This window comes from Carettochelys insculpta, chromosome 7 (assembly GCF_033958435.1).
Source record: "Carettochelys insculpta isolate YL-2023 chromosome 7, ASM3395843v1, whole genome shotgun sequence".
Taxonomy (NCBI): Eukaryota; Metazoa; Chordata; order Testudines; family Carettochelyidae; genus Carettochelys; species Carettochelys insculpta.
Genome location: NC_134143.1, coordinates 29,622,410 through 29,647,629, shown reverse-complemented (window position 1 = coordinate 29,647,629; position 25,220 = coordinate 29,622,410). Strand labels below are relative to the sequence as shown.

The window sequence follows — 25,220 nt, the reverse complement described above, 5'->3', positions numbered from 1 at the left end:
GCAAAGAAAATAACTGCAGATAGATACAGAATTGACAGAATACTGAGAACAGTTACTCACCATATGTTAACTTTTCAATGCATTGAGATGAAGACTAAATACATTGCTTTGCAGAAGTATGCAGCAGTTACTGGACTATCCAGAAGATGACATAGAGGAGACATTTTGTCTCAACTTCACAGTAAGCTTTTAAATTTTTAAAAAATATTTTACATGTAGCATTAGCCATCCGTTATGCTTACCTCTAGCAGAACATACATTACCAAAACCACCAGCTGCTGTCCTCCTAGAATTTTGTATTATTGGTATGTTGATGTTAAACTGATTGTAAAACACTGCCCATGGCTGAAGCAAGTCTACACTGCAGTAGTGCAGCTGTGCCTTTGTAGCACATCTGGTGAGGACATGCTATACTCCTAGGAGAGCACCCTCCCATGGGGATAATGATTCCACCTTGGCGAGGAGTGTAAGCACCAGTGTGAACAACACAAAACTTGCATCACAACCTTGAGTGATGTTCGATTGACTTAGGCTGTAGTGCAGACAAGCTCTGAGGGAAACTGTCTTTTGGAACAGTAAATAAAGTGTATTTTGCCTCTTACTTTTAAACAGATCACTGTAGAAAATTTTGGAACAACAGAAGTGAAAGAGTTGGTTCCTAAAGGTGCTGATATTCCTGTGGTCAAACAAAATAGGTGAGTAAATTATAGGTTTATTAGTCAATGCTTCAATTTTAACCTGTTTCAGAAGATAACTTGAGTGCTAAACATAGCCTATTCTGATCCAGAAATTAGTATTTTTAGTATAGGGGAAACTGATGTGGTAGTTTTTCCTGTTTTCTCTCTAGTGTATTGTTAGAACAGCTTTTATTTAACATGTTGAAACCCAGCTGAAATGAGATTGTGGCTGTTCTGATGGCTCCATGCTGGGCTCTCTTTCATAGCTAGATGTGATAGCCATGCTGGCCAGAAAGAAAAAGAATTCAAATTGCTGGGCTTCCTATTTCCTGCACACCTGGAGAGCAGCAGAGATGAAAGCGGCCAGAACGGACGCATTCTGGGCTTTGTGGGGTACCTCTGGAGGCCAATAAAATTGATTTAAAGTAATGCTGTTTCCACACTATCAATTCAACATTTTAAATTTGAACTTGGGGTTACGCCACACCAGAGGGTCAAGATGAGAAAGTCGACCTTAACGCGCCCCTTAAAATCGACGTAATGGTATTTACCAGGAAAACAGTCACATTGTAAAATCAAGCCAAGTGCCTTAAAATTGACTATATGCTGTAGTGTAGACATAGCCTCGGTGTATTTGTAGATGGGAATAGCACCACTTGTTCCTTTGTGGAAGGCCCTGGTTTAGTTGCTGCCAATTATCTTTCTTTTCCCTGTGCATTGTCTCTCTCCACCTTCTTTCTCTCCCCTCTGTATTTTTTTGTTCTTTTTTCTTTGGCATTTTGGGGCATTTTCCTCTTTTGTTCGTGTTTTCTTTCTTACTCCCTCTCTCCTATTTTTGCCTCTTTTTTATGGACAGGTGAAGCAAAAGACATGTTATGTGCAGTTTATAGCTGAACTGAGTATATGGGAGGCCAGGGAATATATGCTTATTGGATTCACAACAAACTATCAGTATATTCCATCTGCCAGAAGATGACTAATCTATTTTTATTCATGGATTAGCAACCAAATTGCTAAAGAGTCTGAGTAGGATTTTCCTACCGATAGTGAAGCGAGCACCACAATGGGATCTTACCTTCGTACTTTCCACACTTAATGGGCTATCTTTCAAACCATTCACCATGTACTTGATATCCCATCTTCAATGAAAATTGCCTTCCTGATGGCCAGGGAAGCGGGTAAGCTGGGAGTCCTTGTGGTCTTCCTGTCATATACCTACAGTTCATGAAGCGAAGGTATCCCTTTGTCTCCACCCAAATTCAGGCTGAAGGTGACTTCTAAGTGCTAAATAAACCAGCCGAATTGCTTTGCTGGTGTTCTTTACTTCATGCCTCTGGTAAGTAGAGAGACTTTAGAACAAAAAATATAAGGTCTATGTCTACACTAGCACCGCACTTCTGAAAGGGGAATGTTAATGAGAAACTTCGGGACATGCTAATGAGGTACTGCAATGAATATGCAGTGTCTCATTAGCATAATGGTGGCCACAGCACTTCAAAAATGCCGCTTTCGATCACGTGCGGCTCGTCTACATGAGGTCCTCTTTGAAAGGACCCCGCAGATGTCAAAATCCCCTTATTCCTATTTGCTTGTTGGTTAAATGGTTCACTGGTAAGTATAAGCATACTGTACTGAGTGGGAGCAACCCTGATTACACTGAGCCAGCCAGCTACCCCAGCCCTGGCCAAAGCCAGAAAGAACTCAGTCTTAATGAGCATGACCCCAACCCCTCAGTCACAGTGGGAGCTTAACACCTGGCCTCCTTGCAGTGGACCACTGGAGCAATATAATTGTACTTTTTTTAACCAGTTAACTGTTATACTGATATTTACATCGCTAGACTTGAATAATTAGTTTCAGCTCACTGCACTGAATCAGCATTTCAGGAGGCAGTGTAAGTCTTCTGAAGAGCCAATTCATAGTGGAAGGTACAAATAAGTAAATGGCTCGTGTTGTCTGAAATGTATTATTTATTGTTGCTCTTTGTCCACCCCATATGCTCTCAGTTTGGGGAAGAATTGAATTCATGTTCTGTTTATGGTCAAACAATCTTCACTATGGCTATAGGAAAGATCGTAGTTGGAATACAGTATCTTACAATAAGTATTTTGTGCTGAGTTGACCATTGATTTATTTATATAAGAATGGTACAGGTTGAGCCTCTCATCTGGCACTCTTGGGACCTGACTGGTGCTGAACAAGAGAATTTGCTGGAACACAGGAGGTCAATATTGTCTAGAACAGGGGCCAGCATCCCCCAGCACACGTGCCAAGAGTGGCACGTAAATTGATTTTCATCGGCATTCGAGGCAGGAGCACAGCCCTACCCATCTTCCCACATGTGGCCAGGAGCCTGTGAATTAACAAAAGATCAGCTAATATTACCAACCATCACCTAAACAGCAAACCTCTGCATCTTTATTTATTAATGAAGCTGTTGTAAGTAGGACTATTCATGACTTTTTAAAAGTATCACCAGCACTAAGACCATAAAGGCTGCAGTGGATGACCATGCCGTCTTTGGTGCCTTGTCATGCCCTTCTCTCTTCAGAGTGTTGCAGAACCGCTTTCCTGGTTGTTGGATCTTGCTGTTGATCTCATCCGTCCAGTCCACCAGAGCTGACTTTGCATGCTAGGATAGGCATGTCTCTGTCTCACTGAAGGTTTCAGACCTGTCGGTTACCCTCACCTAGTTTAGCTCGCCTGTTGAAGCGGTTTATCGGGGTGTGACCGCTGTGCATGTTAGAGCTTCTTAGAGCCATAGGGTAGAGCTGAGTGCCAGGTAGGGACCAATGGTGCACGAACTGTCTCCGAAGAGACACAAGTCCCCCCCACCAGAGGTGCTACCCCTCCTGGTACACCCCATACTACCAGAGATCAGTATTGCACGTTTTGATGGCAGGACAGAATCATGAACCTGGAAGTCCTTGACAAAGCAGGAGCCGCAAGTGCTGAAGCCATGATTCTGAAAGCCCAGCTTTGTTGGACAGGGCATGTCATACAAATGGAGGAGTCAAGAATCCCTAAGCAACTCCTTTATGGTGAACTCTCCCAGGGCAAAAGGGACCAAAGTAGGCCTCGCAAAAGGTAAAAAGACTGCGTGAAGGCCAACATTGCTGATGCTGGATTAAAGCCAAAGCAGCTACAGCAGCATGCAAAAGACCACACAGGCTGGCATGGTCTCGTACAACATGCTTATGACAACTTCGAAGAGCAGCGACGCATACGCCTAATTGATGTTCATGACAGGAGAAAAGCAACAGCAGCAGCCACACCGACAGAGCCAGGACAATTCCCTTGCTCCCTTCTGTGAACGCCCATGCTGTTCAAGGCTTGAACTCCTCAGCCACATTCGAGTCCACAACCGACGAGCCTGTGCAAGCTCAGGTTGTCCCCGTTGGGCACAACGGATGGCCAAGAAGACACTGAGAACCAGGACTGGTAGCTGTAAACAAACTTGATAGGACTATGGGAAACTTGGCCACACTTGTGGTAAGTGACTGTCCAGCTAACTAAAATCATGGTGGATTATGGATGTTGCCAGACAAGAGAGTTCCAGATCAGAGAGGTTCAACCTGTACTTAAATAAGTAAACTCTTTCATATTCAGCAGACCTGGAACTGGGAGGTTACTGGATATTCAAATATTCTGGATAATAGAGAAGTGTACCTAGCAACGCATAACACTAAAGAAAAATAAGATTAGATATTAAGAAACAAACTAATATGTATGCAGAGTACTTTATTTACCAACAGTAGTTATTGTACACTGTAAACTTGCACTGTATTTGCTGTATTTATTTGTATTTACTTTCACTATACTGTACTTACGGAAAACATAACTAAAATTTACTTATGGTTAAAATTATGGTTATTTGAGAGTTCCGGATAATAGAATGCTGAATATGAAAGAGTTTTATGTTCCATTTTTTAAAATATTTGCTTTTGTCTTCTCTCGACAGGCAGGAATTTGTAGATGCCTATGTAGATTACATCTTCAGTAGATCAGTGGCTACCTTATTTGATGCATTCCACGCAGGCTTTCATAAGGTGTGTGGTGGTAAAGTTCTTCAGCTTTTCCAGCCCAGTGAGCTGCAGGCGATGGTGATTGGGAATACAAATTATGATTGGAAAGAACTGGAGAAGGTAAGTAGCTGCTTTAGCTTGAGAGTATATTAAACTGGTATACATTTTAAAATATTAAAACACATTTGATGGTTTTACTTCTCCAGCATTTCCTGCCCCACATTCCTAGTTGAAGTCAAGCTTTCCAGATTCTAAAAATGTGAGACCATAATTTTGCTTACAGTAAATCAAGTTTCTTTAAATTGTATAGATGCATCTTCCCCTCAATATTTCCTGTTTGATTGCTCTAAAATCTCTTGGGTAAACCTTGCCAAGAACAGAGAGAACCATATATGTTGTATTTTTAAGGTGAAAAAGTTAACTAACTACATGTGCTAATACATAACTTCATCATTCAAAGAATTTAGGTTTAAAGGATTTCTGTTAGTTTCATACCTGTCTTGTTTGAATGATGGGTTTTGGATATGAATGAGCTCCATTTACTCTGGGAGATGACCCAGATGTCAGTTTTCTTGGGATTTTCTTTGTGTGCATGTGTTTTCCTTATTATCTAGACACACAAACCAATAGGAATTTTCTTTAGTATATGTTCGTCAACAAGACGCCAAATACATTTTAGTCCATGGGTGTGATGGCAAGGTTGCATAGTCAAAACAAGTTACATATCATGACTTACTTTTGTGTGGTGTCTTTTATGCAGTCATTCAGGCAGAAGAGAAGTTAAAATAATTTGAAAAGTCAATCTAGGTGTTTTATAAATTGAAGAAAGCCTATTTTCTTTTTTAGACTATAAATCCTTGAAACATCCTCTGAACATTACACAAGTTCTGTTTGTGGTGTTTGATATCACAAGAATTCTGCTGTGTGGCATTTCCTCCCTATTGCAGTGCATCTACAAATACTAATCCATGTCATTAATTAATGGGGACAATCTTGTAGTATTAAAAACAGTTGCTCTAATATGGAACCTTCCACTAGGTCTCCTAACGGATTTGGTGGTGGTGGTGGTGTTTTGGTTTTTGTTGTTTTTTTTTTTAAATAGAAAGCTTGGTTATGAAGAAGGTCCTATCGATTTACTTTGTGTAGCTTGGATGAGAACAGTAGATGTTTACAAGTAATAATACACATGTTCATAGACTTCTCACATATGACTAAAAATGTTGCTTACAATGGAAAGAGTAACAGAAAAAGATGCTCTAGTGTTCATTGTACAGGTTGAACCTCTCTAATCTGGACCACTCTCATCCAGCAACATCCATACTGTGACATAATTTTAATTAGCCAGATGACCGCTTATCGTGGGTGTGGCCAAGTTTTCCGTGGTCCCATCAGGTTTGTTTACGGCCACCATTCCTGGCTCTCAGCATTCTGTGCTGTTATTTAGCTGTAATTTACCCTGAGTCTTCTAAGAGGCCAGTTAGCAGTGGAAGTGTTGGTAACATGCTAGACAATATTGACCTCCTGTAGTCTGGCAAATTGTCTCATTCAGCACTGTGCAGGTCCCCAGGGTGCTGAACTAGAGAGGTTCAACCTGTAGTAGACGTATAGTTTACTGGAAAGGTTTTAGGATTTTTCTTAGGGGCTAGGATTTTACATTAAGTGTATACAGAAGAAATTTTTTAACATTCAAAAAGATTGCAATCTTTTATGAGGCACTGTACGTCCACCATTGAAATGTGGTAGGGATAATCGTGGTTAAATGATGTTATGATGTACTGTCAAGTAGTTCAGAACAAATAGTATATAATACTGTATTCAACTAAAAGTGCAAGAGGCATTAAAGAGGCAGAGTATAAATACCTTACTTAGAATTTACTGGCGTTAAGAATTCTTTTGGAGTAGGGTATTAACCAGTATCAAATGAGGGAGAAACATACTTTAGAGATAAAAACACAAAGTAAACCTGGTGGGGGAAAAATGCTTATAGAACAATGACAGTTGGATCTTTATATAACTCAGTAGTAGCGGTGTGTACTCTTTCTACATAGAGTATTTACAAATTCAAATTGAAATGATATTTTGTGAATTTGACTAATCACATTTTTGTCACTTCAGAATACAGAATATAAAGGAGAATATTGGGCCGACCATCCTACAATTAAAATTTTCTGGGAGGCTTTTCATGAGTTACCACTGGAAAAAAAAAAGCAGTTTCTATGTAAGTATTTGAAACTAGTATATCGAAACAGAAAACTTAGTAGGATTTTTGCAGTTTAATGTTTTCCTAGAAGAGGACAAACAAATTGCACCTAATTTTAATAACTAATAATATGTGTTCCTGTCTTTCAAGGTGAGTGCATTATGAGGGAGGAAGTGTATTTGAGAAGGGAGTGTTTATCAATAATTATGTGTGAGAGTCTTGTAAGGTTCTAGATTGGTATGTGGAGGGCTGTGGTCACAGTTGGTAGTTTGCGTGTCCTTTGTGACTACCCATCAATTTTGTTTGATTAGTTTGTGAGTGGATGGTTGTCAATGATAAACTTGTAGCTTGTTCTGGATTTCCTTACTGGAATGGCCCTTTGATCACTTTATAGGGCCAACAGGGTGGAGCACCACTGCCATGCACTTTGAACTTTATTTATTTTAATATATAGACATTCAGCAAGTCTTGAGAAGTGGATTTATTCTGGGTGGTGAATAGCCTGGTTAATTCAGACTGTTCTCATTGGTTTGCTCCTTCAGGTCCCCTTTCCTTTTCCCCCTCTGCCCCATGAAGAAAGTTCAGGTTACTTTTACAGAAAAAAAATCAAGCACATTCAGATAGAACTGTTAAACCAGGGGTGGGGAACAACCAGCCTGTGGTCCAATTTGGACTGCAGCTTGTATGGATCTGGACCTTGAGGCTCCAGGCTACCCTCTACATGGCCCATGGCAAGGTGGAGAGTTTGGATCCCCAAGCCTCATGGGCCAGGTCAGGCAAGACGTGGTCTAGATCCAGACCTTGGCCTCTGCCTGGGACCAAGGGCTGAGGGGGCAGGAAGTGGCTCGGCTCTGCTGTCAGTGTCTGCTGTTCCCCAGCTAGGGGAAGGGAGAAGGATCAGCAGTGGCCTGGAATTGCATCCAATCAGAGCAATGGACAGTGCTTGGGAGCAGGAGGGAGGGGGCGCAGAGCCATGTGTGCTCGTGGTGCTACAAAAGTAAGCTGGCACCCAGCTCCTGTCCCTCCCTTCCTGCATCCTCCCTCTCACCCCCACTCCCCACCTGTACCCTGCTCCTGCCCCTCCTTCCCAGACCCCTCATCACCGTCCTGACCCTGCACTCCAACCCCTCCATCTCCCTCCCACCGAGACTCTCCACCTGCACCCTGCTTCCCAGACCCCACACCCTAAGCCCTCCTGTGCCCTTCCTCTCAGCTATACCCCCATGCCTGCCACTCTCCTATACCTCCTTCCTGCCTCGATTTTCCCCCCCCCCCACAGCCCACTCCTGCAGCCCCCTCACCCCCCCCCCCCCCCCAATTCCATAGCTCATAGTTGGGGACCACATCAGTGAGGGTGTTTGTTTTGGTTCTCACTTCTGGGATTTGTCTACAGGCCAGTGGCCTCCAAACTAAAAAAGCTCCCCCCTCCCCACCCCAGTTTACACCTTCTTCTCTCCTCAAGTGTTGATACAGCTGTGACCAGCTGAAGTGCTTCTGCGGAAACTCTTGGTTTTGTAACAGAGCTCGCAGCAGGACACATTCCAAGAGAGCCTCTTGACTTCCTCATTCACTCAATGATCTGTTATAATACAGTTTGTCGTCCTTCATGATGTGCCACAGTGCTCAACTTTGGAACAGGTTATCTGGGGAAATCTGAAGTGGTTGGAGTATTATTCATGACAGTAAACTTAAAATAATTGCACAAGACTGAAATCACCATTCTCATCTGTTCAAAAAGTCTAGGAATTCTGTCTATCCTGGACTAGACACCTTTTTATTACTTACCAGACTGACTTTTTTCTTTGGTGGAAATATAATTTGATTTGACCGAAATGCTGTAGCATCTCCAATAGTTTTACTATGGGTAAGCTATTTGCCTCCAGTGTGCAGTTCTGGAGGTGGTTCAAAGCTGCAGCGCAGCCTGTTCTGGCCCTTTCTTTGACATCTTTCAGATAGTTCATTCTAAAGCTGTGTAAAAACTTGTGGAAAATATGTGAAAGATAATATAGACTCAAATGAAGTAAAAATCTTAAATGAATCAAATTGCTCCATAGAATCATTATGGATAGCAATTCCTTCCTCTAATAGGACTATGGCACTAGGAATATATTATCAACCACCTAACCAGGACAGTGATAGTGATGCTGAGATGTTAAGGGAGATTAGAGAGGCTATCAAAATAAAAAATTCAGTAATAATAGGGAATTTCAATTATCCCCATATTGACTGGGTACATGTCACCTCAGGACGGGATTCAGAGATAAAATTTCTCGGTGCCTTAAATGACTGCTTCTTGGAGCAGCTGGGACAGGAACCCGCAAGGGGAGAGGCAATTCTCTATCTAGTACTGACTGGAAGGCAGGATCTGGCCCAAGAAGTAACTATTACAGGACCCCTTGGAAATAGTGACCATAATATAATAACGTTTAATATTTCTGTGTTGGGAAGAACACCGCAGCAGTCCAACACTCTGGAATTTAATTTCAAAAAGGGGAATTATACAAAAATGAGGAGGTTAGTTAAACAGAAATTAAAAGGTAGAGTAACTAAAGTAAAATCCCTGCAGGCTGCATGGAAACTTTTCAAGGACACCATATTATTGGCCCAACTTAAATGTATACCCCAAATTAAAAAACACAGTAAGAAACCTAAAAAAGAGCCACCGTGGCTTAACAACCATGTAAAAGAGGCAGTGACAGATAAAAAGGCATCCTTTAAAAAGTGGAAGTCAAATCCTAGTGAGGAAAATAGAAAGGAACATAAACACTGCCAAATTAAGTGTAAAAATGTAATAAGAAAAGCCAAAAAAGATTTTGAGGAACAGTTAGCCATAAATTCAAAAAACAATAGTAGAATGTTTTTAAGTCCATTAGAAACAGGAAGCCCGCTAAAAAAGCAGTGGGACCCCTGGACGATAGAGATATGAAAGGAGCAATCAAGGAAGATAATGCCATTGCAGAGAAACTAAATGATTTCTTTGCTTCAGTTTTCATGGCTGAGGATATTACAGAGGCTCCCAAATCTGAGCCATCCTTTGTAGGTGACAAATCTGAGGAACTGTCCCAGATTGAAGTGTCAGTAGAAGAGGTTTTGGAACTAATTGATAAGCTAAACAGTAACAAGTCTCCAGGACCAGATGGCATTCACCCAAGGGTTCTGAAGGAACTCAAATGTGAAATTGCAAAGCTATTAATGGTGGTTTGTAACCTATCCTTTAAATCAGCTTTGGTACCCAATGACTGGAAGACAGCTAATATAACGCCAATATTTAAAAAGGGCTCTAGAGGAGACCCTGGCAATTACAGACCGGTAAGTCTAACATCAGTACTGGGCAAATTAGTAGAAACAATAGTAAAGAATAAAATTGTTAGGCACGTAGAAGAACATGATTTGTTGGGCAAAAGTCAGCATGGTTTCTGTAGAGGGAAGTCGTGTCTTACTAATCTATTAGAGTTCTTTGAAGGGGTTAACAAACATGCACACAGGGGGGATCCAGTGGACATAATATACTTAAGTTTCCAGAAAGCCTTTGACAAGGTCCCTCACCAAAGGCTCTTATGTAAATTAGGTGGTCATGGGTTAGGAGGAAAGATCCTTTCGTGGATTGGAAACTGGTTAAAAGACAGGAAACAAAGGGTTGGAATAAATGGTACATTTTCACAATGGAGGGGGTAACTAGTGGTGTTCCCCCAGGGTCAGTCCTGGGACCAATCCTGTTCAACTTGTTCATCAATGATCTAGAGAAAGGAGTAAGCAGTAAGGTGGCAAAGTTTGCAGATGATACCAAGCTGTTCAGGATAGTCAAAACCAAAATAGATTGTGAAGAACTTCAAAAAGATCTCAGCAAACTGAGTGATTGGGCAGCAAAATGGCAAATGAAATTTAATGTGGGTAAGTGTAAGGTAATGCACATTGGGGAAAAATAACCCCAATTATACATACAATGTGATGGGGGCAAATTTAGATACAACAAATCAGGAAAGGGATCTTGGAATTATAGTGGATAGTTCTCTGAAAACATCCACACAGTGTGCAGCGGCAGTCAGTAAAGCAAGTAGGATGTTAGGAATTATTAAAAAAGGGATAGAGAATAAGACGAAGAATATCATACTTCCCCTATATAAAACTATGGTACGCCCACATCTTCAGTACTGCGTGCAGATGTGGTCTCCTCGCCTCAAAAAGATATACTGGCATTAGAAAAACTTCAGAAAAGGGCAACTAAAATGATTAAGGGTTTGGAAAGGGTCCCATATGAGGAGAGGCTAGAGAGACTGGGACTTTTCAGTCTAGAAAAGAGGAGATTGAGGGGCGATATGATAGAGGTATATAAAATCATGAATGGTGTGGAGAAAGTGAATATTGGAAAGTTGTTTACTTGTTCCCATAATATAAGAACTAGGGGACACCAAATGAAATTAATGGGTAGTAGATTCAAAATGAATACAAGAAAATTTTTCTTCACCCAGCGCACAGTCAACCTGTGGAACTCCTTGCCAGAGGAGGCTGTGAAGGCCAGCACTCTAACAGAGTTTAAAAAAGAGCTTGATAAATTTTTGGAGGTTAGGTCCATAAATGGCTATTAGCCAAGAGTAAAGTATGGTACCCCTAGCCTTTAGTCAAAGGCTGGAGACAGATGGCAAGAGACAAATCGCTTGATCATTGTCTTCGTTTCACCTCCTCTGGGGCACCTGGCACTGGCCACTGTTGGCAGACAGGATACTGGGCTGGATGGACCTTTGGTCTGACCTAGTATGGCCGTTCTTATGTTCTTAAATAGTAATAGTAGTAATAATTCTAATACCAACCAAACAGCTGTAAACAGAAATCCTTGCTTGTAAGATCACTTGTACAAAGTGATCTTACTTGGTATAGGTGAAGTCAGTTGATGAGCCATCCAGAATGAGCAGAATTAGGGCGGGAGGCATAGGTTGTGGAAAAGAAATTGGACGAGAAACTTTTTCTTCTGCAGTCCAGCACCTTCCACAGTTCTGCTCAATGGGAAATAGTGGCCAGTAAGCAAAGGGTGGACAAAAGGCTGGGGGAGGGAAGAGAACCCTTCTCTTTTTACTGTTGCTCAGTCAGCAAGGTTATTACTGGACCACTGTCTTCAGCACCTTCCTGCCATAGGAGGCCTCTATAAAAGACGAAGTCTGCTCTACAATATCTGATAAAGGTGTTATCCAGTGACCATGTTGCTGCTTTGGAGACCTCTGCTGTAGAAGCACATGCCTCCTTCAGACTCCAAGATTGTGATTGGTCTTGTGGAGCACACCTTGATTCTTTCTGGGATAAGAACATTGAGACATTCAAGACAGCCAATGATACGTAGTATAATCCATCTTGTAAGGGAGAGCTTAGAGACTGACTCCTGAAGATTGTGAACGGAAGGAGATTAGCAGAACGCCCAAATGTCCTTGAAGGTTTTCTGTGCTTGATTTTAAATCTTGGTTTTCTAAAATTCAAAACATGCTACTGCTTCTTGATTGGGTATTGTGGCTTTAGACAAAATGGGAGGAACATTTCTCTATAAGGAACGGAAAAGAGAGTTTACCTTTGGCAAGAATGTTTCTGAACTCCTTGGCACCCTCTTTTCATGAAACATGCAGTAAGTTTCCTGCATAGATAAGTGAAATTTGAAACTCTTGCTCTCTATGTCAGTGGGCCCTCCCTGTGAACCACTTGCTACCCCTACTCTAGCTATCTTGGAAGGCGGCCTTAATAGCAGTTAGTTCAGCCAGGGTTTGTGAGCTCAGAGCCCTCACTTCAGAACCTCCTTCAACTGTTCTTTAATAAAGACAAGCTTCAGTTACAGCCTCAGCTGCCCTTTCTGCCTAAGGTGGTCTCCCACTTCCATGTCAACCAAACTGTATTTCTGCCTGTCTTCTATCCAAAACCCCACACTAATAATAGGGAGCATGTACTTCACTGCCTGGATGTTCAGTGCACCTTCACTTTTTACATAGATATAACAAAGCAGTTTAGGAGGCTACCACAACTTGTTACTACTATGGCAGTGAGTATGGAAGGTCTCCCCTTTTCCTTTTAACAAGTCTCATGCTGGATCACGTCCTACGTCCAAATGTTTTATGACTTGGAGAAAGCACCTCCCTGTCCACTGAATTTCCATTCCACTAGAGCCCTGGTGTTTTCGGCAGCATTCCTCGAGAGCATCCCAAACCAGAACATCTGCTGCATGGTAATGTGTTAGTCAGTGCACACCTTCATGATATGGTCATATGGCTAGCCTTGCACAGGACCCAAACCCAATGGAAAATTCTTCCTTGTAATTTCCCAGGTTTCCAGGCTGAGGGACAGGGACTTGCTGCACTTCTCATTCAAGCTGGTAAAACATGGGGACTGATTGTGAGCCCTGCTTCTTTCCCCAGAGCATTTGGAACTGATTTCAGAGCTTTGTGGTGGACTTAATATCCACCTAAGAACTTATCCTTGTGGTCTAAGAAATTACCCTTGTGGTCTTGCATTGCTCCAGGACTTAACCATTGGATGTACTGAATGAAATTTTCCTCAGCCTTAAGAGCCTCTCCAAGTCCTGCTCAGTCTCCCTCAGCAAGGCTTTTCTGTGGTGGAGTTGCTTTTGGGGGAATAGAGGGTCCTAACATTCCCCTCCAACTCCAAGCTTAATTCACCCTCCATTCAGCCTGTTTAATTCTCCGTGAGGCAGTCTGATTTGGGCTTAGGCTGCTGTGCCATTCCTGAAAGTGGGCAGAGGAGCTCCGCCACTGCAGTGCTGACTCCCCAGACTGAGAGGAATTGAAACCAAAGAATGCTCACTACAATCCCAAAACAAAGAACATTAAAGACAAAATGATCAGGAGCAAAGAGAACTGTGCTGAACAGCTTTTGTAGAGGCAGCAAATGTGACAGAAAGATGGCGAAAAAGGAGTGTGGTCAGCCTGGGCTGTCCTGTGCTTTAGACAACTGCTGGAGCTGCACAGATAGGAAAGAAACCAGGTAGGTATAACAGAATTGTGAGAGCTGCTGGACTGCAGAAATATATAAAAAGGGGACATTTGCATTTGAAATTTCCTTACTCAAAAACAAATCTGTTGGTAAAGGCTCTTGTAGTCAATATTGCAAATACAGGGCAGACACAAATAACTGACATTGAGCAAATTACAACCTGGTTACTTAGAGACCTGGAAATGTGATAGTCCCCCCAAAAATGTCCATAAAAATGTTTACTCACTGTTCTTTATATAAGTACGCCCCAATGTGAGAGAGACGTTTTGTTCTGATACACATTTAACAATATAATCAGAATTAGACATATGTAAATCAGTCATACAATACTCATGTACTATTTGTAATTAAAATCATGCTACTTTAATGAAAAAAACTAACCATGTAATAGAAAATTGAAAATGGGGATTTCGAAGTGTAATATTGTATGTAACTATCATTATGATAGAGAGTAGTCACTTACTTTGCTTTTTATTGTTTCTCCTTGGCAGTGTTCTTAACAGGCAGTGATCGTATTCCTATTCTTGGAATGAAGTGTCTGAAACTAGTCATCCAGCCAACAGGAGGTGGAGAAGGGTATCTTCCGGTATCTCACACTTGCTTTAATCTTCTTGATCTTCCAAAATACACAGACAAAGAAACTCTAAAATCTAAGCTTATCCAGGCTATAGATCATAATGAAGGCTTCAGTTTAGTATAATTTTAGAAGTGAAGTATTGTAGTTGTTTAATGTGGGAGCATTAAACTGATTCTTTGTCTTTCTTGTGGTGGTAAGTTCAGTGGATAAGTTGACAATGTAACAATTGGTTATTCACAAAATGTTCAGTGATATGAATATTCATGAAACCAAAAAGTCCTTTCAGAAATGAACTGTTACTACACAGCTTGTACAGAACCATGTTTTGTCATCTTTAAAATAAAAATGACTGTGAATGACTTAAGTTTCACTAACATGAATTTCAAGTCACATATTATAAAAACAATTTAGCATGTGAATGCATGAAACACTTGCTTATTTTTTTTCAATCACTGAATGAAAACACTTAACTTTTTCCTATTATGATAGTCCCAATTGATTATTTTTCATTTTGTAAATAAAGCTTTGTAATAAAATAGTTCCAGTTCTGATAGCAGTATGGTTTCTATTGCGTGTACTTAACTTGAGTTTTATTTTATTGCTTTTAACAAAAAAAAAAAAAAAAGTGGTTTCTGGAAAGATTTTTCTGATGGTGTGGTTTTTGGTTTAACAATGATGGTTGAAATGACCATGCCCTTTATGATGAACGGTCCAGTTTCCATGGGGTAGTTGCTTGTGTTGTGCAAAACTGCAATATGGCTTCTGCTAAGATGGACAAAATGACTCAATAAGCTATTTCTCCTTTATTACTGATGGTATAATTGATAAAGTTATAAGGGGTTAATTGACCATTGGGAATCTAATCTCTGCAACCAAAAGTTAACAACCTAAGTGAAGAGCGCAACAATTGCTATCATGAATTTAAACATTTCATTTTTAAAAGTTGAAAGTTTACGTTTTGGTATGTCACAATGGTCACCGCTTTCCAGCTAAAATACATTTGAAATACCTTTTTAACCTTTTGGTACTTATTCTGAATTTAAAAATAAGTACTTTGAGATTGTGCGTAGTGGAACGTTTTCGGATTTGACTTGCCTGGTCTGATTAAATTCCACCATACTTATGTCTTATTGATACATATGTGACTTTCAGCTGTGAAACAAATATTTATTTTTTTTAGATTTTTAAAATGCAGTGCAAATCAAGTTACAAAATAAAATACTTGAATGAAAACTTTTGTTGCTTCATGTACGTGTTAGTGTATGGATGCATGTATCATGCATATTTCTTTAACCAGAATATAACTTTAAGTGAAACACTCATTAGAATATTGATACCATCCAGGCTGTGGTTGTAGTATTGATTCAGTTCAGCACAATAAGGGAAAATATATATAAGGCTGTAACCATCTCCTGGTATGATTGCAACCATGACATTGTATGTGTACATGTTTACAGCTCAAGTGTGACCTCTATTAATGTTCTTCACTACTATTCTTGGTAGGCATATCTCATCATATAACTTGGGATACCAGCACAAATGAAAATGTTTTGGCCATAAGTGTAGCTCTAACAAATTCACAGTCTACTTTTGTAAATTCTGTAATCATAGTGTTTTTAAAATCTTGCATTTCATGGTTTTAGACAATGTTCCCTGTAAGTTGAGCACTTCAGCAACCACCCAGCTAATTAGCAGAATGCCAACAGCCGCCCACAGGGCAGCATGGGTTTAGACTGGTGGTGCACATAAAAATTATTCTGCCCATGGATACAAAATATTAAAGCACAATAGTCTCAGATATTTAAATGTTAAATGTCATGGTGATATAAAAATCCATGATTGTGGATTTTAAAAAAAGGCAAAATAAAGTCCTTAAGACTCAGCATGTCTCAACCTGGGGGGTCCCAACCCAAAAGAGGCTAACAAGGCTGCTGTTGTGGTATTGCTACCCTTACTTCTGTGCTGCCTTCAGCACTGGTCAGCCAGAGGGTGGCAGCTGCTGCCTATGTGCCCAGGTCCAAAGGCAGTGCCTGTGCTAACAGTGACACTGAAGTAAGGATAGCAGTAATGTCCCAGAGTGTAAGGTAAAAGTACATAAAAGACCAGATTTCACACAAGAGACCAGGGTATGAATGTGATAGGGCTTTAGTCATAAGATTAAGGAATTTTATTAGAGATGAGAGAATCACCCTACATTAACTAGTAGTTCTTGGGGAAAAAAAGTTCCTAACCACCACTCTGATTTACTCCTCAGTTTTATGAAGAATGACAGATTTCTGCAGTGTTATTCATTGTTTTAATTAACCTAGGTTAAAACAAGACTGGAGCTTTTAATAAAACCAATAGAAACTGAAAATATTTCATGTTTTGCATACAGATTCAAGTGCACATCATATCGTGAAATTTAGCCACATAGTGAAAATCCTCTTTGGTTCATTTAAATAACAGATTTTCAGTGTGGGACATCATGATGGACAAGCTTGTAGTGAGCACCACATGATGGGCAACGCTGGCTTTCTCCTTCATGCACCCAGAACCAAATGACAGCAGAGTTGTCCTCCTCACCTGGTATGAGAGGAAAAGCAAAATTAAATGTTCATTTTTTTTTTCTGATTTCTCATGTTAAGTATTCTGGCACATCTGCAGTGAAAGCATTGTGCATTCCCTGGGTGCTGGGATCTAAACATAAAGTAACGGAATCAGGCTACACAATGATTAACTCTGTCTCATTCCTTTTCTGTCGTCAATTTCTATCACAGTTAATCCATTTTAATGTGCATTGCACTGGATTTTTGGGCAGTGGGGTGAAACAAGTGATGAACTTAAAAAGTTTTACTTGTTGTTGAATAAGTATAAATTGATCACTAACCCGGGGGAGGGGGGGGAAGCAGTTTTTAGGAAGACTTGGTGCGATGGGTTGCCTGCCTCAGACTGTGCTTGGAGGATTTAATAGAGTGGTTGGAGGCAGCCAATCAGGGCTGGGTTGGCCCATATAAGAAGGGTAGCAAAGCAGATTAAATCAGTCCCTGGAGTTTCAGGAGGGAGGACAGGTTGTCTTGCAAGCTGAAGGTAGCAAGCTCCCCGGACAGAGCAATGCTGCAAGTACAGACCCAGGGAGTTAAAGTTAGCTTTTGGCAGGCTTCATGTAAATGCAGGCTGAGGCTGGGCAAAGATGGTGCTGTGAGCTGTGAAGAAGTGGCCCAAGGAAAGGTATTGAGAGGCTAGAGGGGATGCAGTATGTGGCTGCCATTTTGCAGGGTCCCTGGGCCAGGATCTCGAGTAGTGGATAGACACACACACCTGCCCCCCAGTTCCACCCCTCCTCTGCCTTGCCCCTGAGTAAGTGTCCAGACAAGTGACTGCAGAAGCAACTGAGGGCAGTGGCTGGACAATGGACTGATATTGTCCCCTGGAAGAGGGCAGCACAGAGGGCTGTGTCATAAAGAAGGTGCTGCAGTCCTTGAAGTGATGTGGGTCTCCAGAGCAGAAATGGAAGCCATGAGCTGTCACCAGAAGAGAGCACACAGAGCTGATCCCCAGGGCCTTCAACAGGGAGCATTGCAGTGCTGAGTCTGGTCAGCCACCAGGAAACTCAGAGTTGTTGAGCTCTAGAATGGGACATTTGATATGTTTGCTGTCTTACTGAAACATCCATGCTTTTAAGGAATCAGTAAAAGTAACAGAGTGAGTTTGATAATCTTTTCAGACCAGAATTCCTATGCAAAGTGAGATCATTTTCGTAACATGGCACTAGAACAGGATATCTTGATTGTCATTTAGTCATGACTCAGACTCTAGTTATACTAACTTCCACTTTGTAAGTTGACCATTAAAATACCCTATTGTTTTTTGCTTCTGGTATTCCTAAGCATGTCATAGGCCTATACACTACTGCAACCATGAATTTCTAAGCTTAGCGAGCAACTTTCCTTCACTATGGAAATTCCTTTGTTAGTATCCTATTGGAACAGCAGCCCCTACATTATTAGGAGTGAATGCTGCTCTTATTCAACTCAGTTTAATGTGTGAAATGCATTAATTTTTAGTGCCAGTGTTTTGACTCATCTCACGGATAGCCACAAATAAGTGCTTTTTTACAACTAAATTGGCATTGCAGGTTGTCATATGTCCAATTTCTAAGTAAGCATGTTGCAAACTGTTACCGTGAATTCTCCCTGGTGATGATGTACAAATTCTACAGTCCAAGTTGTCTTAACTTGCACACAATCCCTGTTGTTTTCAGATAGTATACTCAGTGATACTTGTACATTCCTCTTTCCTTCAAGGTGGTTGCACAGGTCTTAACCACTCCCGAAATTAGAGCTGCTTTCATACATAAGAATTAGAAGCCAGTTCAATCCCTCTTTAACTCTTATCATGTTAGCAAAAGCAATAAGAATGTATGTTAGTCACTAAAATAGGCAGATATGACTGAATATCTACCAAGAGATAATCTGTAGAATAAAGATCAATTTTCATAGTGAGTTTTGTGAAGTATTAATGCAAATATTAACCCACTATAGGGCAATTTATTAAAATCATACACAAAGTTGTTCTGATACATACATATACAACCCACTAGTCTCTTCTTGTTGACAGATGGAACAATATGAGGATCTTCTCTAATTCCTGCATATCGCTTGGGTTTGAGTATGCTATATGGATCCTTGAGAGAAAAACAAAATATGAATCTCAACTGCTAGATCAAGAATGTGGTTAACGAGAAGTATTATCAAAGATTTTGTAGCACAGGACTGCAGAAATTTAATTACCTTAATTATCATCATCTGAACATGGGTAAATTGTCCTTAGAATACTACTACGGGTACATGAAAGTCACAGAAGGGAAGATGAAAAATGTCAAATCTTATTGTTAGATACTGATTTATCAAGTTGGTGAGATGTTAATTCATGGATGTTATCATACAGGGTGTCCATTCATATGGAAGAATCTGTTTAGAGTATCAGCTATTAGTATCAGCTTTTATGTCACTAAAAATACAAGCTGAACTCATGACTGCATACTCGCTGTCTAAAGCAAATGGGTGCTATTTATAGTGCCTTTTCATGAAGGCACAGTTGTCTCTCTATAGTCAGGGTTGAACAGAGTTGGCAAGTACACGATTATTTTGATTCCATCGCTTGACATCCAGTAAAGGCCAATCTGCCTGAAATGCCATGTTCCATATTATGCTGAAACAGAAATATTTTTAGAAACCTGAGAGAAATGAAAAAGTAGTTGAAAGGGGTTTTTACTCCTTGCTGTCCTATTTACAGCGTATTTTAAACAGTTTCGTAACTTCCTCTGGTGGTGGTTTGGCTAACAGTAAACCCAGCACCATATTGTCTTGTTTTGTTGGTCCCACGTTCATATAGCTTCAGGGATGAGGCTCAATATTTAGGGCCCAATCCTGCATTGCACACTGCACTGGTGCAGCTGTTAAAACCAGTTTTTGAATGCTTTAGTCTTAGTGTGTCTGCTAGCTAGATGCAAATGTCGTAAAGCACTCTCATAATCACTGAAAAATTGTCTGTTAAGCCATGGGGCAGAGAAGGACAGAAGACCACCTCTACAGAAATAGGATGCTTGTGTGGGGAGGGAGTTAGCAGGGAGAAGGAACGCACGGAGAGGCAAAGTGGTCCAGTGAATTGCGCAGAGGGGTAAGAACAAGGAACTTCTAAGTTGCTACTTTGCCATGCACAGTGACTTTGTAAAGTCTTTATTTTCTATAAAACAACCTTCATCCTAAGTTGTGTAAGTGCTTTAAAACATCAGTGATGCCCCAAAAATCCCATGAGAGAGGCACGTATTACAGATCAGGAAAAAGGCATAATAAAATTTAACGTAACTGTGCAAGGTAAAACAATGAGCCATCGATCTAGGTTTGAAGAACAGGCATTAACAGTTTTTCATACCAAATCTACTGCAGCACAATTCTGGGTAGTTCACTTAGGTCCCAATCTTGCAACTGGATCTGTCTTTGTGGATCACTGACCAACATAAACCCTTCCATATGGATCCAGCTGCAGAATCAGGGCCCTAGGCTCTCCAGGCATGCTTCCACAACAGAAATTGGTACTTTGCAGTTACACTGAACTTTTCATACACAAACCTCAAATGTATATTTAATAGTGTCACACCTCCCTATAAGGGGCAAGAATGCAAATTTGAGGTTTAGGAGACCTTATTTCTGCATTTCCCAAAGGTTTTCATAGCTAGAAGGTGTGGGTATATTCTTAACTTTGAATATATTGCTTTGTAGGCTTTGTTTTGAATGGATATTTTATTCAGCATTTCCTTCCATATTTACAACTTCAACCCCAATATAATGTTTGTTTGTGAACATTATTCATTATTAAATACTTACCTGTCCTTTCTTCTTAGCCTCTAGAGTTATCCGTTCAAGTCCAGTTGCCTGTTCCTCATCACTGGGAACACCTAAATTGAAATAAAATACAGAAGTATTCTATATAGTATGTGGTTAAACACTGGAATAAATTACCTAGTGAGGTTGTGGAATCTCCATCACTGGAGATTTTTAAGAGCAGGGTGGCCAGACACCTATGGGGGATGGTCTAGATGGTAGTTGGTCTTGCCGAGAGGGCAGGGAGCTGGATTCCATGACCTCTTGAGGTCCCTTCCAGTTCTAGTGGTTCTCTGATTCTATTCTATTTATGCAAAATTCAGACTTGGCTAATAACTAAAGGAAAACATTACACCCATGTCCTGGACAACAACATAAATAAATGCCCATTAAATTTTTAGTTGTAAAGCATTTTTTATTTTAAATAAGATATTACATAGGAATTACCATAAGGATCAGAGATAGGGCCATCAAGTCTTATTATCCTAGTGATCAGTAGAAGATGCTTTTGGAGGAAATGTATGGAACACTGCCGGAGGATGATTTGGGATAATCTGGCCCTCACGTTACATGTTAGATATTGTATTATTTACAGCCACTCCATCTGATATTTGGGCAACGGTTCTTTTCAAATTGCCTGGGGGCTCTTCTGGTATAACAAAGGGATAGTTGAAAGCTATCAAGTAAGGGCAGTGCAGCTATAGCCCTTGCTGTAAAGAATCCCCTCATAATGGGTGCTTCCTCAAATGAGACCATGCACCAGTTCAAACACTTTTTGTCGCGTTCTAGTAACATAAATTTAATTATTGGTTGATAGCGTCCAAACACTGAACATTAAAGTTGGTGTCAGTCCCATCCCTAATGGACAATTCTACATCCAACAGAAACCAACACCACAGCTCCCATCCTTTGTTAGCTGTCATAGGGCTGCAAGTGCTTGAACGCTCATCTTCCCAAGCAGAGGCAGGATTGAGTATATTTAGGCCATTCTTGAAAGTTGCTTCTCCAAACTTCCTTTAAAACCTGCCTGTTCTAGGGCTTAACTATTCTTACAGTTAGAAAGTTTTTCTGAAAATCTAATCTAAAACTTTCTGAAAATTAAGTTGATTACTTTGTTGTGGACATGGAAGACAATTGATCATTGTCATCTTTATAGCAGTCCTTGATGTATTTGAAAGCTTACATCCTTCTTCAGCCTTCCCTAGATTAAACATGCCCAGTTCTTTCAACTGTACTTCAGAGATCATGTTTTCTACACCTTTGATAGTTTTTGTTGTTTTCTTCTGGACCCTCCGATTTGTTCACATCTTTTGAAAAGCATGGTACCCAAAACTGGACAGAGTAATCCAGCTGAGGTCTCACCAGTGGTGAGTAGAGCAGAATAACTGTCTACTTTGTTTACATATACAGATAGTTATGAATGGGTTACGTTCCAAACACCTGGTCCTAACTTGATTTGGTCGTAAGTTGGAAATACCCTTACACTGTAATCCCTTGAGGTATGCAAGGGTTGTGTTCTATGCAACCCTCACGTACCTTGAATTTTGCATAAATTGGGGAGGGCTTGGGTTGGGGCCTTCCGAGGGGGCAGGAGGGTTAAGTCTGTGGTGGGTTGGGGGGCAGGGGTGGTGGGAGGCTGCAGCTGAGCTGGGCCTTGCAGGGTGTTGGACCCAGGCGGTGGGGGTTGAGCCTGGCCAGGGGGTTGGAGCTGGGGTCTGGGGGTGGTGGGTAGGGGGGTTGAAGCCTGAGCCCCACGTGCCAGGGAGTGTGAGCTGGGGCCATGGGGGAAGGCACAAACCGGCATTGGGGCCATGGGGACCCGGGAAAGCAGCAGGCACTGGCGCTCCTGGCCCCAGAGCCCCAGGGAAGTGGTGGCCGCTCGCTAATAATTTAATTCACAAATGTGGCACCTGCCAGAATTGAGACCTTGCTGCATTAACTTCAGAGCAGTTTTCCAGTTATCAAGATATTTTGAAATCTAATCCTATTCTCTAAACTGCTTGAAAACCTCTTCCACCTTGGTTTCATCCACAGATTTATACAAACCCACTCTACACCATCAGCTATCCTATACTGAAGTGTCATTTTCACAGATATTGAAAACACATTTACAAATTGGCCACTGAAACACTATCCTGCTTCCCTCCCATCACAACACTGTGAAACTCCAAATCTTTAAACTCCTACCACTCTTCTGTGAAAATGCCATGCATATAAATGGATCTTGCACAACACTTTAGAGGCTAACAACAGAAGTATCCAAATCTGCAAATGATTCATACAGACTCCTGCTCTTGTGTGTGATCCCAACACAATCTTACATGGTCTAGTTAGCTTGACTCTAGTCAAGCCTAAAGGGCACATCTGCAGGGAATGGTTTGCAGGATTGGAGCCTTATGCTTTGTTGGACCAAGAGAGAGCTCCAGAGTAAAGGACCTCTTATTAAGTGTCCTACTTAGACATACTCTGTTGGTTAATCACTAGTAAAAGCAGCCACATATACACATTTTAAGCAGGTTTCTTCTTGATAGGGCATCAATGTGATAGGAAGTCAAATTTTTTCTATGTCGATAAAACAGCCATAAAAGTGAGGAAATGATTAACACTAATATCTCCATTTTCACTGTCTAATTTAATTCAGGGTTGTTTACACCAACACCACCAGTGCAAAATCCCAAATTAAGACATTGCTCTAGAAAGCATCTATTGTTTTTTGTTCTGGTTTGTTTTATTCCCCATTTTTCCAGAATAATAATCTGTGCAACACTCAGTAACTGGATTTCAACACTTTTTCTTGATGGAAGCACATGGTGCTTTTTCCACCACAGAGACACCCCAGACACAAGGAATTAAATTCCATGCCACTTGTGTGCATGAAGGCTATCAGGGCTCCTGTGGCTTGGCTGAATGGCAAATAAATAGGAAGCCACATCCCCATAGCACTGGATGAAAGGTGTGATTATTATTTTTAGCTCCAACGTAGATTCAGCATCACTAACTAAGCTGCTAGAATGCCAGTGGGGGAGTCTTTACTCTTTTGCCAATATAAATTACTGTCTAGGCCTGAGGGGCTGAGACCCTAACCCTTGCTCCCGCCTTCTCAGCGCCTGAACTCCACTTTCCCTGCTCGCCACTGGCCCAGTTCCAGACCCGCCTACCGACCCTCACACCCCACCTACGCACGTGCCCTGCCCGCCCCGCCCGCGCACACCCGTCCCCCCCAGCCTGCCCACCCCCATGCACTCCAACCAGCCTTCACGCGCCCCATCCTGCCCGCCATAACTGCCCTCAGACGCCTCTGTACCAGCGCCCACGACTGTACCAGGCTCCCGCCTCATAACTGCCCTCACACGCCCCCCGCCAGTCCCGTAACTGCCCTCACATGCCGTCGTACCGGCCCCCGCTCCCTCCTGCCCGGCCCCACCCCCTACGCCCCCTTCTGCTGCGGCTGGACGCACCCCGGGCGTTCAAGGCTCTGGCGGGGCTCGCGGCCCAACGGCTGCCCGGCAGGGCGCGCGGCAAGACGCGGAGCAGCAGCCTGACCGCCATGGTGCCCCGCGGGCAGTACAAGGTCAGCGCGCGGAGCGGCAGCTGCCGGCCGTCGGGCGGGGCTACGGGCACTCAGCCAGGCAGCCACCTCGGCGGTGGGGGAGGAGCGGTTCGGCGCGTGGCTGCTGCGTAGCGAGGTGAGTGGCACGCGGGGCTGTCAGGCAAATGGCTACACAGCCCTCATCCCCCTACGGGCAAGCCGGGCCTCGGCTGGGGGCGGTGGGGGCGTTGCTGCGGGTGGAGCCACGTGGTATGGGGCAGGATGAGCCCTTGCTACGTTTATTTGTCGTCCGGCACAACTCACCCTAGCTACTAAGTTGCGGGCTGAACTCGGCCGGTTCGGACACAGCAGAGCCCGCGGTTCTAGCGTCCCCCCCCGCGCGGGGAGCGCTCATTCTGCGGGATGAGGTTAGGATGCCCCCGCACACCTTTTACTTTAGTTATCCTCGTCCCTCAGGACGCAGGAGCCTGAAGCCCCTTGAAAATCTTACCGCAGGCTCACAGAGATAGCCGAGTTACTCTGTATCTTCAAAAACAACGAGAAGTCCTGTGACACTTTATAGACTGACAGATATTTTGGAGCATAAACTTTCGTGGCCTTTAACCACAAACGCTTATGCACCAAAATATCTGTTAGGCTATAAGGTGCCACAGGACTACTTGTTGTTTACGACAGTATTGCACCTGCCATCAATTTTTCTGTCCTAATTCTTCTCTCCATTGCTTTAGATGGGCAGGGAAGGGGAGAGACCCAACCTAACCACCTCTGTCCATGACTCTCACAACAATGTTCCTGATACTGTCTTCAGCCAAAGAGAGACTCAATTTTATCATGTGCACCAC

The 25,220-nt window shown here is 42.0% G+C and overlaps 2 protein-coding genes across 5 annotated transcripts in view; one reads left to right on the top strand and one right to left on the bottom strand.

The window, feature by feature from the left end:
* The window catches only part of HERC4 (HECT and RLD domain containing E3 ubiquitin protein ligase 4), a 76,441-nt gene extending 59,837 nt beyond the window's left edge, over positions 1–16,604 (top strand). For all 4 annotated transcript variants that reach the window (XM_075000202.1, XM_075000204.1, XM_075000203.1 and 1 more), the window contains 5 exons: positions 115–181; positions 613–695; positions 4,639–4,822; positions 6,818–6,920; positions 14,378–16,604. In XM_075000202.1, coding sequence (XP_074856303.1) covers positions 115–181; positions 613–695; positions 4,639–4,822; positions 6,818–6,920; positions 14,378–14,586 — 646 coding nt within the window. In that variant the 3' untranslated portion in view covers positions 14,587–16,604. The remainder of the gene's footprint in view (positions 1–114; positions 182–612; positions 696–4,638; positions 4,823–6,817; positions 6,921–14,377) is intronic.
* Positions 16,605–16,745: 141 nt separating this feature from the next.
* Positions 16,746–24,553, bottom strand: LOC142016075 (cytochrome c oxidase subunit 5B, mitochondrial-like). The gene is made up of 4 exons (XM_075000207.1): positions 24,287–24,553; positions 20,832–20,902; positions 19,030–19,129; positions 16,746–17,028 (listed from the first exon to the last, which is right to left on the bottom strand). The coding sequence occupies exons 1-4, from the start codon at positions 24,375–24,377 to the stop codon at positions 16,916–16,918; spliced, it is 375 nt and encodes a 124-aa protein (XP_074856308.1). The 5' UTR covers positions 24,378–24,553; the 3' UTR covers positions 16,746–16,915.
* Positions 24,554–25,220: the final 667 nt, after the last annotated feature.